This window comes from Mercenaria mercenaria, chromosome 1 (genome assembly GCF_021730395.1).
Source record: "Mercenaria mercenaria strain notata chromosome 1, MADL_Memer_1, whole genome shotgun sequence".
NCBI classification, from domain to species: domain Eukaryota; kingdom Metazoa; phylum Mollusca; class Bivalvia; order Venerida; family Veneridae; genus Mercenaria; species Mercenaria mercenaria.
In genome coordinates this window covers 59,825,148-59,838,472 of record NC_069361.1, presented here as the reverse complement: position 1 = coordinate 59,838,472, position 13,325 = coordinate 59,825,148, and the positions used below count along the sequence as shown (strand labels likewise).

The window sequence follows — 13,325 nt, the reverse complement described above, 5'->3', positions numbered from 1 at the left end:
CCCTTTTACGTGATGAGAACGCCCAAAAACGGCGGTAGGGCCCTTTTACAGTGATGAGAACCCCCTAACAGGGGTTTTGGCCTTTTACGTGTGAAAAAGTCCAAACGGCAGTATGTACATTTTACAGTGAGGGAAAAAGCCCATAACGGCGGTAGGGACCTTTTACGAGATGAAAAATTGTGTGGTGGTAGAAAAAAAATTTTTGCGAAAAGGGAAAAGGCGAAAAGTAACTTTTAAAAATGTTAGTGAAACGGTGAAAACTTTCTGCGGTAGTGGCCCCGGAGCCAGGGACTTTTTTTGAACTTTTGAGGCCAAAAGGGTTTAACTTTTTTGGGAAACATTTTTCTATCCCCATAAAAAACCCATTTTTTTAAGTGTCAAACCCGTCCCATATATATTTTGTTCACTTATATTTGTGATGGGGTGGTAAACTCATTGTTAAAATTTAGGGGGTAGGGTAAAAGTTTCGTCTACCGTTTGTTCGTTTTTAAATTACAGAAACTATTTTTGTCAGTAAATGTATATATGTCAACCAATGTCAGAAAAAAAAAATTTTATCAAATGGAATAAAGGGCAATTTGTATTTAAGGTAAAGGTAAAATTTAGTACAAATCCAAAAATTGGATATTTAAAATTTATTTTTATTTTAAAAAATTAGTTTGTTATCATAGTCACTTAGTTTTTTTTGTAATGTGTATATGCCCGCCAAAAATCAGAAATGAAAAAATTATTGCAAAAAATCAAGGGCAACCGATAATTGAAAGGGCAAAATTCATTTTTATGCAAAAAATTTTGAAAATTTACCCTTTCTTTTTTAAACTGTTTATATGTTTCAGATTTTTAGTCCGAAGTTAATTTGTTTTAAAGCTGTTGAGGCAAGTCAGCAGTGCAGATATAACCTTAAAAACTGCCAGGGTAAAACTTATATCAAAAGGTCAAAGGTAAAATTTGTGTGAAAAAAATTTCATGAATAGTTTGTTTGAATTAAATGCTATTTTTAAACTTTTAGTAATTTTCTCGTGTTTTTTTTTAATGTAAATATGTCCCACAAAGTCAGTAAACAGATTCCCTCTGAAAAAAGACAAGTTCAAAAAAGGATATGAAGGGTCCAAGGTCATTTTCTGTAAAAAAATGAAAAATGGCTCTTTAACTTTTCTTTGTTAATGATTTTTGTCGATATTAGTCAACGATATCAGTTCATTTTAATGTATAAAGTTAGGCGATGTTAGTATGCAATTAATTTTAAACATTTTAAAGGGCAACCATAGTATAAAGGTCAAAAAAATGAGTAAAATTTGAATTATCACCTGTTTTTTAAAATTTTTATTGTTTACAAGGGTTTGTTTTTCTTTTAGTAACGATTGTGTTCATTTTTGTATATATGTAGAGAAAAATAAGTCAAGGTCAAACCGGTTTGGAGGGTCAGGGGTCACTTTTGCATTAAAAAATCACACAACTTACCTAATTACTAATTTCTTTGATCAAAAATAGTTTGTTGTTAAAATTCACTGTTGCAATTTACTTTAATATATACATGTCAAGCAAGGTTGCATGTGGTCTTTTTCTTCTAAGTTTTAAAAGGGAAAAATTTTTACAAAAGGGCAAAAAAGTTCAAATTTTGTAAAAAATTTTCAAAAAAAACAAAAGGGTTGTCAAGTTTTTTTTTTTTTGTGTAGGTTATTTTGATCCCTTGTAAAACTGATCAGTAATCATTTTAAAGTTATACAAAATGATAAATAATGTTGAAATAATAATGAAAAAAGTCAAGGTCAAACTGAGATTGAAAGGTCAAAGGGCTTTATGTAAAAAATTTAAAAAACAGCATTTTTTAATTTCTTCTTGTTTAAAAAATTTCTTGTCATTCGTTAATTGAAAATATTTTGTCTGAATTGAGGAAAAGTTGATATTTGCGTAAAAAATCGCAAAAAAAAGCATTTTGCAAGCTTTTCATTGTTTAAGGTATTTTGTCATTATTAGTATGTTTGGTTATTTTGAAGTTTTTAATATTTTTTGGTCAAAGTCAAAATGAAGATAATAAGAATAGTTAGACAGCCCTGATGTTTAAAATTTAAAATTTATTTTTTGGTAATAAATTCAAAAGATACCCCTGTTTTTTTTATTTCTTTTTTCAAAAATATCTTGTTTAACTTGATGTTAATTTTTACCCCCCCCAAACATGTTTGAGGGGGATTTGGGAGTGTTTTGTCGCGTCCCGTCGCATCCGAAAACTATTATCTGTTTTCAAATGGATTTGATTCAAATTTAAATCATGTTCCCCCTTATCACCCACATCTGTGACCAAGGTGATAACTTGAACCAAATTTCATGAATTTTTTCCCCTTTTACTTAGAAATTTTTGGTTAATTTTGTTGATTTTCACTTATCTAGTTATTATAAAGGTTTGATTTAAATTAAAATAGATGTTTCATTCATACCCCATCAGGGGGACACAAGGTGCTAACTCTGACACCTTTTTTTATGAATTATGCCCCCTTTTTTCTTGAATTTAAGGTTGATTTTGAAGTATTTTCACTATTTCGTTACTACAATGGATTTATTCAAAAATTTTAAAAAGTGTTCCACTTCATCACCCAACATGTGTCCCCAATCATGTGCACAAGGTGATAACTTGACAGTAAGTTTTTATGAATTATGCCCTTTTATTAGAATTTTAAGGTTAATTTTTTTGTATTTTCACTAATCTGAGTTATTTAAAATTCGATTCGACTTAAAAAAGTTTTTCCCCCTCATCACCCCGTTGGACACAAGGTGCATAATCTGAACTAAATTTTTTTGAATTGTGTCCCCCTTTTTCCTGAATTTAAGGTTAATTTTGATGTTTTTCACTATATCTTATTTTGATTGGCTTAAGCAGAGGGAAATAACCTTTTTTTAAATTTTGTAGAGTTTCTTCCTTTAAATTAAAAGGGAATTTGTCTATTTTTTGAAAACCCATTTTTTAGTTTTTAATATTTTAGGTTTTTTCTAATTTTTTATTTAAGTCCTATGTTTAAAAGTAAATACATTTTTTTGTGGGAAATGGGTCGGTAAGACATTTTTTGTATTCCTTTAGTGTTTCTCTAAAATTAGAGTTTTTTTATTTACTATTGGAAGCCCCGGATGAAGTACTCCAAAGACTAAGTATTTTTAAAATTTTTTTTGGTTGCCATTCTTCTGTGACAAGACCCTATTTGGGGGGGTTTAGCATCCCGTGACAGTTCAGTTATTTTAAAGTTTGCCCTTTTCTTATTACTCCCTTTCTGCCCTTTTACTTCTTAGGCCCTTTTTTTTTTATGATTGGATGCGCCCAAAGAAATGCCCCTATTCTGCAGGTCGCGGTATTCTCCCGGTTGGTTTAAATGGGATTAATTTTTGGCCCCAAAATTTCTGTCGGCTTCTTTCCCGAAAGGAAAAGCTCTGAGAATGTGAAACTTGTTTTTTTCCCCTGATCCCCATGACATTTAGTTTTCTGCAACTCCCAGCTTTTTCATAGTTTTCTCAGGCCACAGTCTTCAGTGGCAGACGGAAGACGTTAATTGGCGTTTTGCTTGTGTAGACAGTCCCGATTTTGGGAGGTTACTCATTTATGTTCTTCCAGTCTGACGGAAAGCTGTTTTTCCCCGACTGAGCTTCTCTGTTGAATTTTGGAGGTTGGGGCTGTTTTGCCCGGTTGCTGTCTTTGCAAATTTGTGCGAGTTCTTTCTAGCTATTTTTCACATGTCAGGAACCCATCGAAAGGATGAGAGAGTATAAAGGGGAGCGGCTGAAATTTGGTAGGCACCACTCCCAGCTTTTGAACTGCCCTTTTCCCTGATCAATCGGTATATGCTTGGATCCAAGAGGTGCTGGATGCGGTTATTTATATTTTAGCGTAAGGATTTTTAGTAAGCCTAAGTTGCTTTTACCTTTTCTTCTCTCCCGGGACCCTTTTATCTTTAGGGAGAATTGTCTGGGAAAACCCTTTTGGGGGTTTTGGGCTTGCCTCGTGTCCAGTGCTGTGCTTTCCCTTTTTTCAGTCTTTGCATATGGTTACGATCTGTTTTTCAGTTGCTCTTGGTTTGCTCTCAGTTGTGAGTGGAGTGGTGTCTCTTTGCCTTTCTGCACACACAAAATTTTGTACTTCGCCCGTCTCTTATTGGCCGGGTTGGCTGTCTGTTATTTATTTTTTGGAGTTGTCTCACTGCCCCGGGTTTTCCTCATCCCGAAATTTAACCTTTTCCCGTTTTATCTTTACTGACTTTGGAAAGCAGTTCCCCTGGCCTGATGGTACTATGTATAGACCCTAAGTTGCCTGGTGTTAAGAGGATCTTTGCATTTACTCCCCCCAAATTTTTCCAGCCCGATTAAGGCCCTTCCTTTGACCCTTTTTGTCAGATTTGACCCTTTATAATTTTTTTATTATTTTTTCAAGAATGAATCATTGTTATTTTACTTTAAAAAAGAATAATAATTGTTAATACAAAAAAAAACATTTCAAAATCTGGTGTTTTTTTGGTATTTTCCGCATTTGACCTTTGACCTTTTATAATAGGTTTGGCTTTGCCTTATTTGGGTAAGACCAAAATTCCTGACCTTGCTTGAACGTTACATTAAATAAAATTTTAACAGAAATTCAAAAAGCAATTTTTTTTTAAAGAAGTAATGATAAGTATGCTACGTTTGTTTTTACACAAAAAGACCCCTACTTTAATACAAATTCGACCTTTATTTTTTCCTTTATGACATCGTCTGAATATTACGTAAAAATGAAAAAACGTTCATTACTAAAAGAGAAACAAATTTTTAAAAATAAAATTTTTACAAAAAGGTGATATTATTGCAAAATTTTACTCCTTTTTTGACCCTTTTACCTTTGAAATTTTGGTTGACCTTGAATGTTTTGAAATAGTATGTGATACTGACGCGCCTACTTTTTATAATTTAAAAAAACTGTTTGTTTTTATACGACAAAATTTTTTAAAAAAAGAAAAAATTAAAGGTATTTTTTTTCTTCTTTTACTTGAAAATGACCTTTGCCTTAATTTCACATTTGAACTTGTCTGATTTTAGACAATATTTTTTTTACTGACATTGTGGGAATATTACATTAAAATTTTTAAACACAAGCAATAAACAAATAATGGATTAGAAATAGTGTTAATTTCAAAAGGAAAAATTTTTCATGCAATTTTTTAAACAAAATTTGACCTTTGTTAAGGGTTTACCCCTTGGGGAGTTTTGGGGTTACCTTTCATGCTGATTTGCCTGCATCAGACATTAAAACAAAATTTAACTTCAGTGAATAACAAAACTGGGAAAACATATAAATAAACATTAGATTAGTAAATGTAAAATTTTTTTTTTTTGCATGAAAATGAATTTGACCTTCAATTATCAGGGGTTTACCTTGACGTTTTTCAATAAGATTTGCATTTTGACTTTGACTGATACATACACATTACATATATAAAGCTAGTGATTTTGATAACAAAATATTTTAAGAATAAAAATAATTTTAAAAATGCCAATTTTTTTATTTGTACATAAATTTGACCTTTGACCTTAAATATAAGTTTGCCTTCATTCCATTTTTTATGAATTTCTTTTTGTTACATTGGTTGACATATTACATTTTTGACAATAAATAGTACTTAATTAAATTTGTGAAAAAAAAATAGTAGACGTAAACTTTACCCTACCCCCAAATTTTTACAAGTGAGTTTTACCTCCCCTATACAAAATAAGTGAACAAAAAAATAGTAGGAGGGCTTTGACACTTTTAAAAATGGGTTTTCATGGAGGATATGGAAATTGTTTCCAATATGTAATAAAATTCTTTTGGCCCCAATTGTTTAATAAAAATCCCTGAGCTCTCAGACCCTAGGTGATATGTATCACTGAAGGGAACGTTCCGTGCGTAGTTGAAATTTTACAGTGAGGAGTCGTCCGAGACGGTAGGAAAATTTTAAATAAAAAGGCACCGCCTTGCGGGTGCGCGCCATCGATTTTTTTTTTTTAATAGAAATATTGTCCTCCTGATTTTCTAAGTTAAAAAGGGCCATCTTTTGCAAAAAGCGGATAGAGTTTGTTTTTTTGATGTACAGTGTCCACTTATGATGGTGAAAAAAAATGTTGAAAAATTTTAAGCAATAGTTGATAGTTTATGAGAAAAAGTTGACTTTAAAAATAATACTCAACCCCGAAAATGATTTTTAATTCCAAAAGGCATTAAATTTTTGCAAAAACGGTGGGGTTTGTTTCTTGCTGTAAGGGTCAGCTTTGATGGGAACAAGGTTGTAAGTTTTCAAAACAATAGCTTTGTAGTTTTTAAGAGAAAAGTTGACAAAAAATAAAAATTAACCCAAAAAATTTTGATATTTTTAATACAAAAGGGGGCATAAATCTTGCAAAAAGCGGTGGGTTTTGCTTCTTGCTGTACAGGGTCGCTTATGATGGGAACAAGAGTGCAAGTTTTAAAGCAATAGCTTTGATAGTTTAGGATAAAAACTGACCCCAAACATAAAAATTTAAACCAAGAAATGTTTTCTAAATCCAAAAGGGGCATAATTCTTGCAAAAAGCAAAATGGAGTTTTGTTTTTTGATGTACGGGTTGTTATGATGGGAAAAAGTTTCCAAGTTTCAAAAACAATAGCTTGATAGTTTGGAGAAAAAATTGCCTAAAATAAAACTTAAACCCAAAAAATTGATATTTTCTTCGTAAAAAGGGGCAAAAAATCTTGCAAAAAAAAGTGGGTTATGTTCTTGCTATACAGGGTAGTTTTGATGGTGAACAAGTATTCCAAGTTTCAAAAACAATAGCTTTTTTAGTTTTGGAGAAAAGTGCCTAAAATAAACTTAACCAGGCAACGCCGACGCAGACGCCGACGCGACAACGCTCAAGTGATGACAAAAATCTCTTTTTTTTTTTAAAAAAACGAGAGCTAAAAAAGAGACGAACAGGCGTTAGTGATGGCGGGAAAATAAAAGTTTCAGTGTGGGATGTCGGGGAAAAAAAAAGAACAATTTTTGTGGGGCATCGCGTCTATGCTACAAAAGCTAAAAGGACTAGTGCCGGCCCTTTATTAACTAAATGAACTGTACGTTCTTTATTCGGTAGGGTATATATTGTACTAAGTATTCTGGAACAATTCAGGACATTTTATTCTGTGTTACGCTAAAACACGTTGTCTATAAAAACAAAACAATAATTGAGTTTGTTTGTGACCCTCCGTGGATATATGTGGGGTCAGTATAAAAAAGTTTGTGACTCGGTTCACGCCTCCCCCACATTTATTTGTGACCATACATATTTACATACAGGTTGTGTAACAAACACAATGATTAATGTTAACATTTTTCAGACAAAGACAAGAAGCCAAAGAAACCGTTAGAATTAAGCCAAAGGGTGTATCTTACCGCTTGTGAACGCAGCCGAATACCACCCCGCCGACGTATACTGAAAGGACTACTTGAAGAATCCCTCCACATACGTAATCTTACACTGGCGTCCGAAGACATAAGAGCTCTGTCGTTGGGTCTTACGGTAGGACATGACAATGTGGAAATATTTCAAATTTGTAAAAATCTATAAGAAGATCCTTTAAAAGCATAGAATGCAACCACGCAAAATAATAGTAGACTTGGTTTGACTGAGTCTGTTCATGAGAGGTTATGTAAGTGTAAAATCCCACACACACCCTAGTAACGGCTTAAGCGGAATTATGTTACAAAAATATTGAATAGACTCCATAAACGCTAATGACCAGATGATATAACAACACTGAATCCAAGTGCGGAGAGACCTTTTACGGCCGCTCCTTGGCACTCTTAGATTGGTGTTGTGATAATTGATTTATAAGACGATCCTTTGGAAGCATAGAATGCAACCAATCAAAACAGTAGCAGACTCGGTTTGACTGAGTCTGTTCATGAGAGGTAATTGAAAATGCCTGATGATAGTGTGCCAATGTAATCAACTGATGTTTGTAATGATGCACGCATAGCTTATAAGTGATTGTTTTGCAATACTTTGAAATCTGAATGAAGGAAAGGAAATGTAAAGTGAAAAGAGACAAGTAAGTAAAATAAATGTAAGACTTAAAACATAAAATGTGAGACACCGACAGATTACAAGAAGTCATTGACAAGTTCTGTTTGATACAGCATTAATATGAGAACCTGGAGTGTAAATTACTTAAATTACCATTATATGACTTGTCAGAAAATTAAGTTTGGTATCAGAGGCATATTTTTTCATAATGCTAAACTTCTAGTGGACTGCTTACACTAAATGGGAAATGATTATTCAGTCAGTGTTACGTGTAAAGTAGTACAAATGTAGTTGCAGGTGTTCATGAAATATGGTATATAGTATAATGAGTCATAAAGGATGTGGCTTAGTCTCTAGATCACTTTCATTGGGAATTTTAAGGTTTTAGATTTTCCCTTACAGAAGCAAGCCTCTGTGGCGTACATGCTGCGTATTTGCTGTGTATATGCCGCGAACACAGTAGTACGCCAGAGGAGTACATTTTACATACACCGCATGTCGCGTACATGCCGCATACTATTTCGACAAGTACACAGCATGTACGCAGGAGGTCACTAGTACACTTCAAGTACGCAGCACAGACTCTGAAAATTTAAGGAGTACACTGCATGTACGCAGGAGGGACTTGTACAAGAAAATAGTACATTGCATGTACACCGCAGATACTTTGAAATTTGTGCAGTACACTTCATATACGCGGGAAAGACTTGTATAATTTCTTTTGGCATTTATACTTAGTTTTTTTTTTATAAGTTAAAGTCTGAAGTAAACTTCATATACGCGGGAGGGACTTCATGCAGGAAGGATTTGTACATTTTTTTTTTTTTTTTGAAGCAAGAACTTGATTTCCGAGTAACTTTTATCTTAATAGCATAGAATAGTTCAGATTACTGGTATTCTGAACAATAAAAATTTGCCAAACTATTTGCAATGTTCATTTGTGAAGCTTACATCTTAGTGATTTCTGAGCTGCACCTTGTATGCAGTGTAAAAATATATTCTTTTTCATTTTGAATTAATCCTGGAGCTTTCTAACTTGGATAATTGAAAAGCCTTATTTGAACTTTGTTGCATTACATTTTGTAATACATGAAATAATTACCAAGATAATGCCTCAACAGCGCCCAAATAGAGAAGAATTAATAGCTCTCACTGTTATTTGAATACTCTTAAGCAAAACACCATTCTATCATGTTTTATAAAGGCTTTAATGCTCATTATGTTAACTCATTAAGGCCTCACCAAATTAAAAAGTTGTTCATCGGATTTGCCGCTCGTATATTTTCAGAACGTGTTTGGCTAATTGCGCTCGCCCCATTGGAAAAAATCAATCCAAAATTTTTTGGTGTGCTACTTTTTACGGACGTAAAAGTGTATAAATGCTTATATAATTCCAGTCCTAGATTGTTCTCAGATGGATTTTAATCAAAATAAATACATACTACGCACACATCGTCTATAATAAATCATAACACTTATATTTAGTTGCATTAAAGTTGTTTCCCCTTGATGCAGTTACGCCATTTTCTTCAAATGTTTACCAAATTACATGCTACAAAAATTGATTTATTTCATTGAAAAGTGGATGGAGAAAAGCAAACTAATTTATTTGATAACATCAATCTACATTATTTTGGTAAGGGTAAATACTTATTGATGCATGTCACTTATCTTTTTTCTGTTTTTTTCTGTCCAAATGATCAGCATTTGCATACGAAAGTTGGTGGGGTAAGGAATTTACATTATCACAGCAGTTTCGCCACATGAGTACACAGCATGTATGCAGCAGGAGTACACAGCATGTACGCCGCAGGACTCGGGCCAGGAGTACACAGCATGTACGCCGCAGGAGTACACAGCACGTACGCCGCAGAAGTACACAGCATGTACGCCGCAGGGGTAGTACACCGCAGGCTCATTTGCATGTGAAAAGTGTATGTGCCGCGTACATGCTGCGTACTATTTCTCGCATACTAAATTCCTCCAGCGTACATCCTGTGTACTATGTAGTCCACAGCATGTACGCAGCAAGTAGTACGCGGCAGAGCTCATTTGCATGTCAAAAGTGTACTATAAACGTACTATCGGTGTATGTGCGGTGTATATCCTGCGTACTATTGATTTCAGTACACATCATGTACGCATCATATACGCTGTATGTACACAGCAAGAGTACGCAGCAGGCCTTTTTCTTCTGTAAGGGTTGTGCCTCCAAATATTTTTGGGGCGGCACTTAGAGTTGCATTTGCCCGTCCGTCCTTCCGTCCAAATTCGTGTCTTGCATATCTCAAAATTATTTTACCAAGAGTCACAAAACCTGAGAGGATTGCCATTCAGCATGTGAAGTTGTACACCTAGTGTTTTACTTTGGATTTTACACAGCCAGACCCGAGTTTGTCATTCACCTGGTGTTCTTTTTTGGGATTTCATTCAGCCATACCGGAGTTATGGTCCTTGACTTATTGAAAATACACGCAAGTCCACTAAAGTACTAAAATCGATGTCTCAATGTTTAATCACTTATACCAACTAAAGAAGGAACTGAATAATAATGTAACATAGTGCCAAAATTACAGTTTTAATATTTAACTCCAAGTGACGATGTCAGCAAACCCAATTACGAGTTTTAGGAAAAGTGTGTGTGTGTTCGGGTTTAACGTCTTTTTCAACAATAAGAAAAGTGAGTTAGTTGTTATTAATTTTTGTTCTTTTTCTTGGAACATAATCTTTCTGATTTCAGACAAACATGTGTGTATATTCGCTGGATCTTAGTGGCAATAATTTAGGACGGGAGGGCGTAGAGTGTTTAGTGCAAATGTTAGAAGAAAACATGACCATTTCTGAGGTGGTGAGTTCCTTTTATAAAGTTTGATTATCTGAATTTCTACAGGAGTAAGTTCAATCACTTTTTGTTATTATTTTAGAATGTGTTTTGTGGAGGTTTATGTCTTTGGCACTATTGAATATCAATATGTTCTTTTCACATAACACCATATTTTTTCATGTTTACAGAACTTGTCGAACACAAATATCGGCTTGTATGAGATTACGTTATTAACAGAGCTGTTGTCAGAAAATCTACGTATAACGTCGTTTGAGGCTGCAGGTATACACACCATAACCATTTCCTAATTGATAACATTACGATGATAGAAAGTAATTTCCACAACAGCGAATCAGTACAAATGTTTTGTCATCGCTTTTTAAGAATATAACTATATGGCATTAAAGCAAGTTAAAATGTTTGTTTGTGATGACCTTGAATAAATTTACGTGTTTAGTTCTAAATATTTTACAAAAGATCTATGACCTACGGAATCCGGTTAGTGCCACATTGAATGTCCGACATTGCAAAGCGACGGACGACAATTAATGTACAATGACACACGACATTTTAACATTTGAATGTCTCGATCATTGTCGCACTAGGTTTTGGCAAAAAATATTACAGTAAAAACTGAATGTCATTGTTCATTGTCTAGAGTCGTGTTGAATGTCGTGTGTCGTGTCGTGTGTCGCATTAAATGTCTTATGTCGTGTCGTGTGTCGCGTTGAGTTTGTGCGACACACGACAAATCAAAGCGACACAAGAACACGACATTCAACGCGACACACGACATTCAACGCGACACACGACACGACACTCGACAATGACAACGACATTCAATTATAACCAGTATTTTTTATTTAAGAAATAATAGTGACTCATATCAAAAGAGTGCTTTGACACTATGCACGATGGGCGGTTATACGTCGGGTGTAATAATTTCACGAGGATGCAGCCCGAGTGAAATTATTTGTACGACGTATTACCGCCCGAGTGTATAAATAGTGTTAAAACACGGTATTACTATAAATGATTTCAATTCTAATATGCCTTTAATCTAAAACAGTAGATAAAATATAGTAGCGCTCTTTCTTGGTCGCAACAAAAACTGATGTCACCGCACGTTAACGTGACGTCATTCTAGCGTAAGCGTGTTTTAACAGAGACAAGCATATTATAATTTTTTTTATAAAATAATGATTAATTGTCAACCAGTTTTCCCAGTTGATCTTTGAGTGCATTTTTCATTTGTATAAATTAATTTTATGTGCTAGAATCACAGTGTAGAAACGATTGAACAACCAAAACGGAAATAGCGATGTGATTTCAATCATTTGTTGAAATATGATAAACGTGGTCTAACTTTTTCGATTGATATTTGGATAATTGTCAAATAAAGGTATGTTTATTCCTTGACATGTGTTTCGAAAGGCATATTTCAAGACTTTCCCAGTCAATATAAGTCCAGAATGACTCATATGAGCGGTAGGTAAGGTGAAATCAATTGATCACACGGTGAATGTTTAGATGATGCATACCAACATTGAATGAGTTTTATCAAAAATAAAGCAAATTTTCTGAATGCATGTCACATTATAAGAATTTAGTGTATTTTCTTTTTCATTGATAACGATTTCAATCTTAATTCATCCGTTATTTCGTTTTAAACACAAATTTGCGGTGCTTTGTATTGTATTGTATTGTACGCCTTATTGAAATGATAGTGAACGACTTATTTCGATTTTACATACGAGATTGTACTACTTATTGCAAATATTTTGATACGATTTTGTCCATAATGAACGGTAGATTATTATTACAAATTACGATTAAATTCTGATTTCTGTCTGTTTTAGGTACAATAAAGCAATATTAGTGTTATTATTGCAATGAAACGACATCAGACTTTGAAAACATTATTAAACACAACTTTATTCAGAACTGACGAAAACATACAAATTAAAATCGAAACACACGACAACATTGAAAATAAGAAAGTTTTATTCACAAAAGATTTTCAAAAAAAACCAAAAAAACATTAAGGAGAAGAATTCTGTAAGATTGTGTGTTTCATTCTTATCCTTTCCTAATTATCTTGTTCAAACTACGATGTATGTATTTAATCTGTACATGTATTACTGGGAATAAAATATGTGAAAAATGAGAGGCTTAGGCAAGGTTTTTTTTTTTTTGGATTTAACGTCGCACCGACACATGATAGGTCATATGGCGACTTTCCAGCTTCAATAGTGGAGGAAGACCCCAGGTGCCCCTCCGTGCATTATTTCATCATGAGCGGGCACCTGGATAGAATCACCGACCTTCCATAAGCCAGTTGGATGGCTTCCTCACATGAAGAATCCAACGTCTCGAGTGAGGCTCGAACCCACATCGATGAGGGGCAAGTGATTTGAAGTCAGCGACCTTAACCACTCTGCCACGGAGGCCCCGCATAGGCAAGATATGCA

General features: G+C 34.0%; 1 protein-coding gene across 3 annotated transcripts in view; it reads left to right on the top strand.

The window, feature by feature from the left end:
* Nucleotides 1-13,325, top strand: part of LOC123536334 (leucine-rich repeat-containing protein 74B-like) — a 196,006-nt gene that overhangs the window by 79,534 nt on the left and 103,147 nt on the right. For all 3 annotated transcript variants that reach the window (XM_045319445.2, XM_045319454.2, XM_053548986.1), the window contains 3 exons: nucleotides 7,342-7,523; nucleotides 10,771-10,878; nucleotides 11,043-11,136. In XM_045319445.2, the coding sequence (XP_045175380.1) occupies nucleotides 7,342-7,523; nucleotides 10,771-10,878; nucleotides 11,043-11,136 (384 nt within the window). The remainder of the gene's footprint in view (nucleotides 1-7,341; nucleotides 7,524-10,770; nucleotides 10,879-11,042; nucleotides 11,137-13,325) is intronic.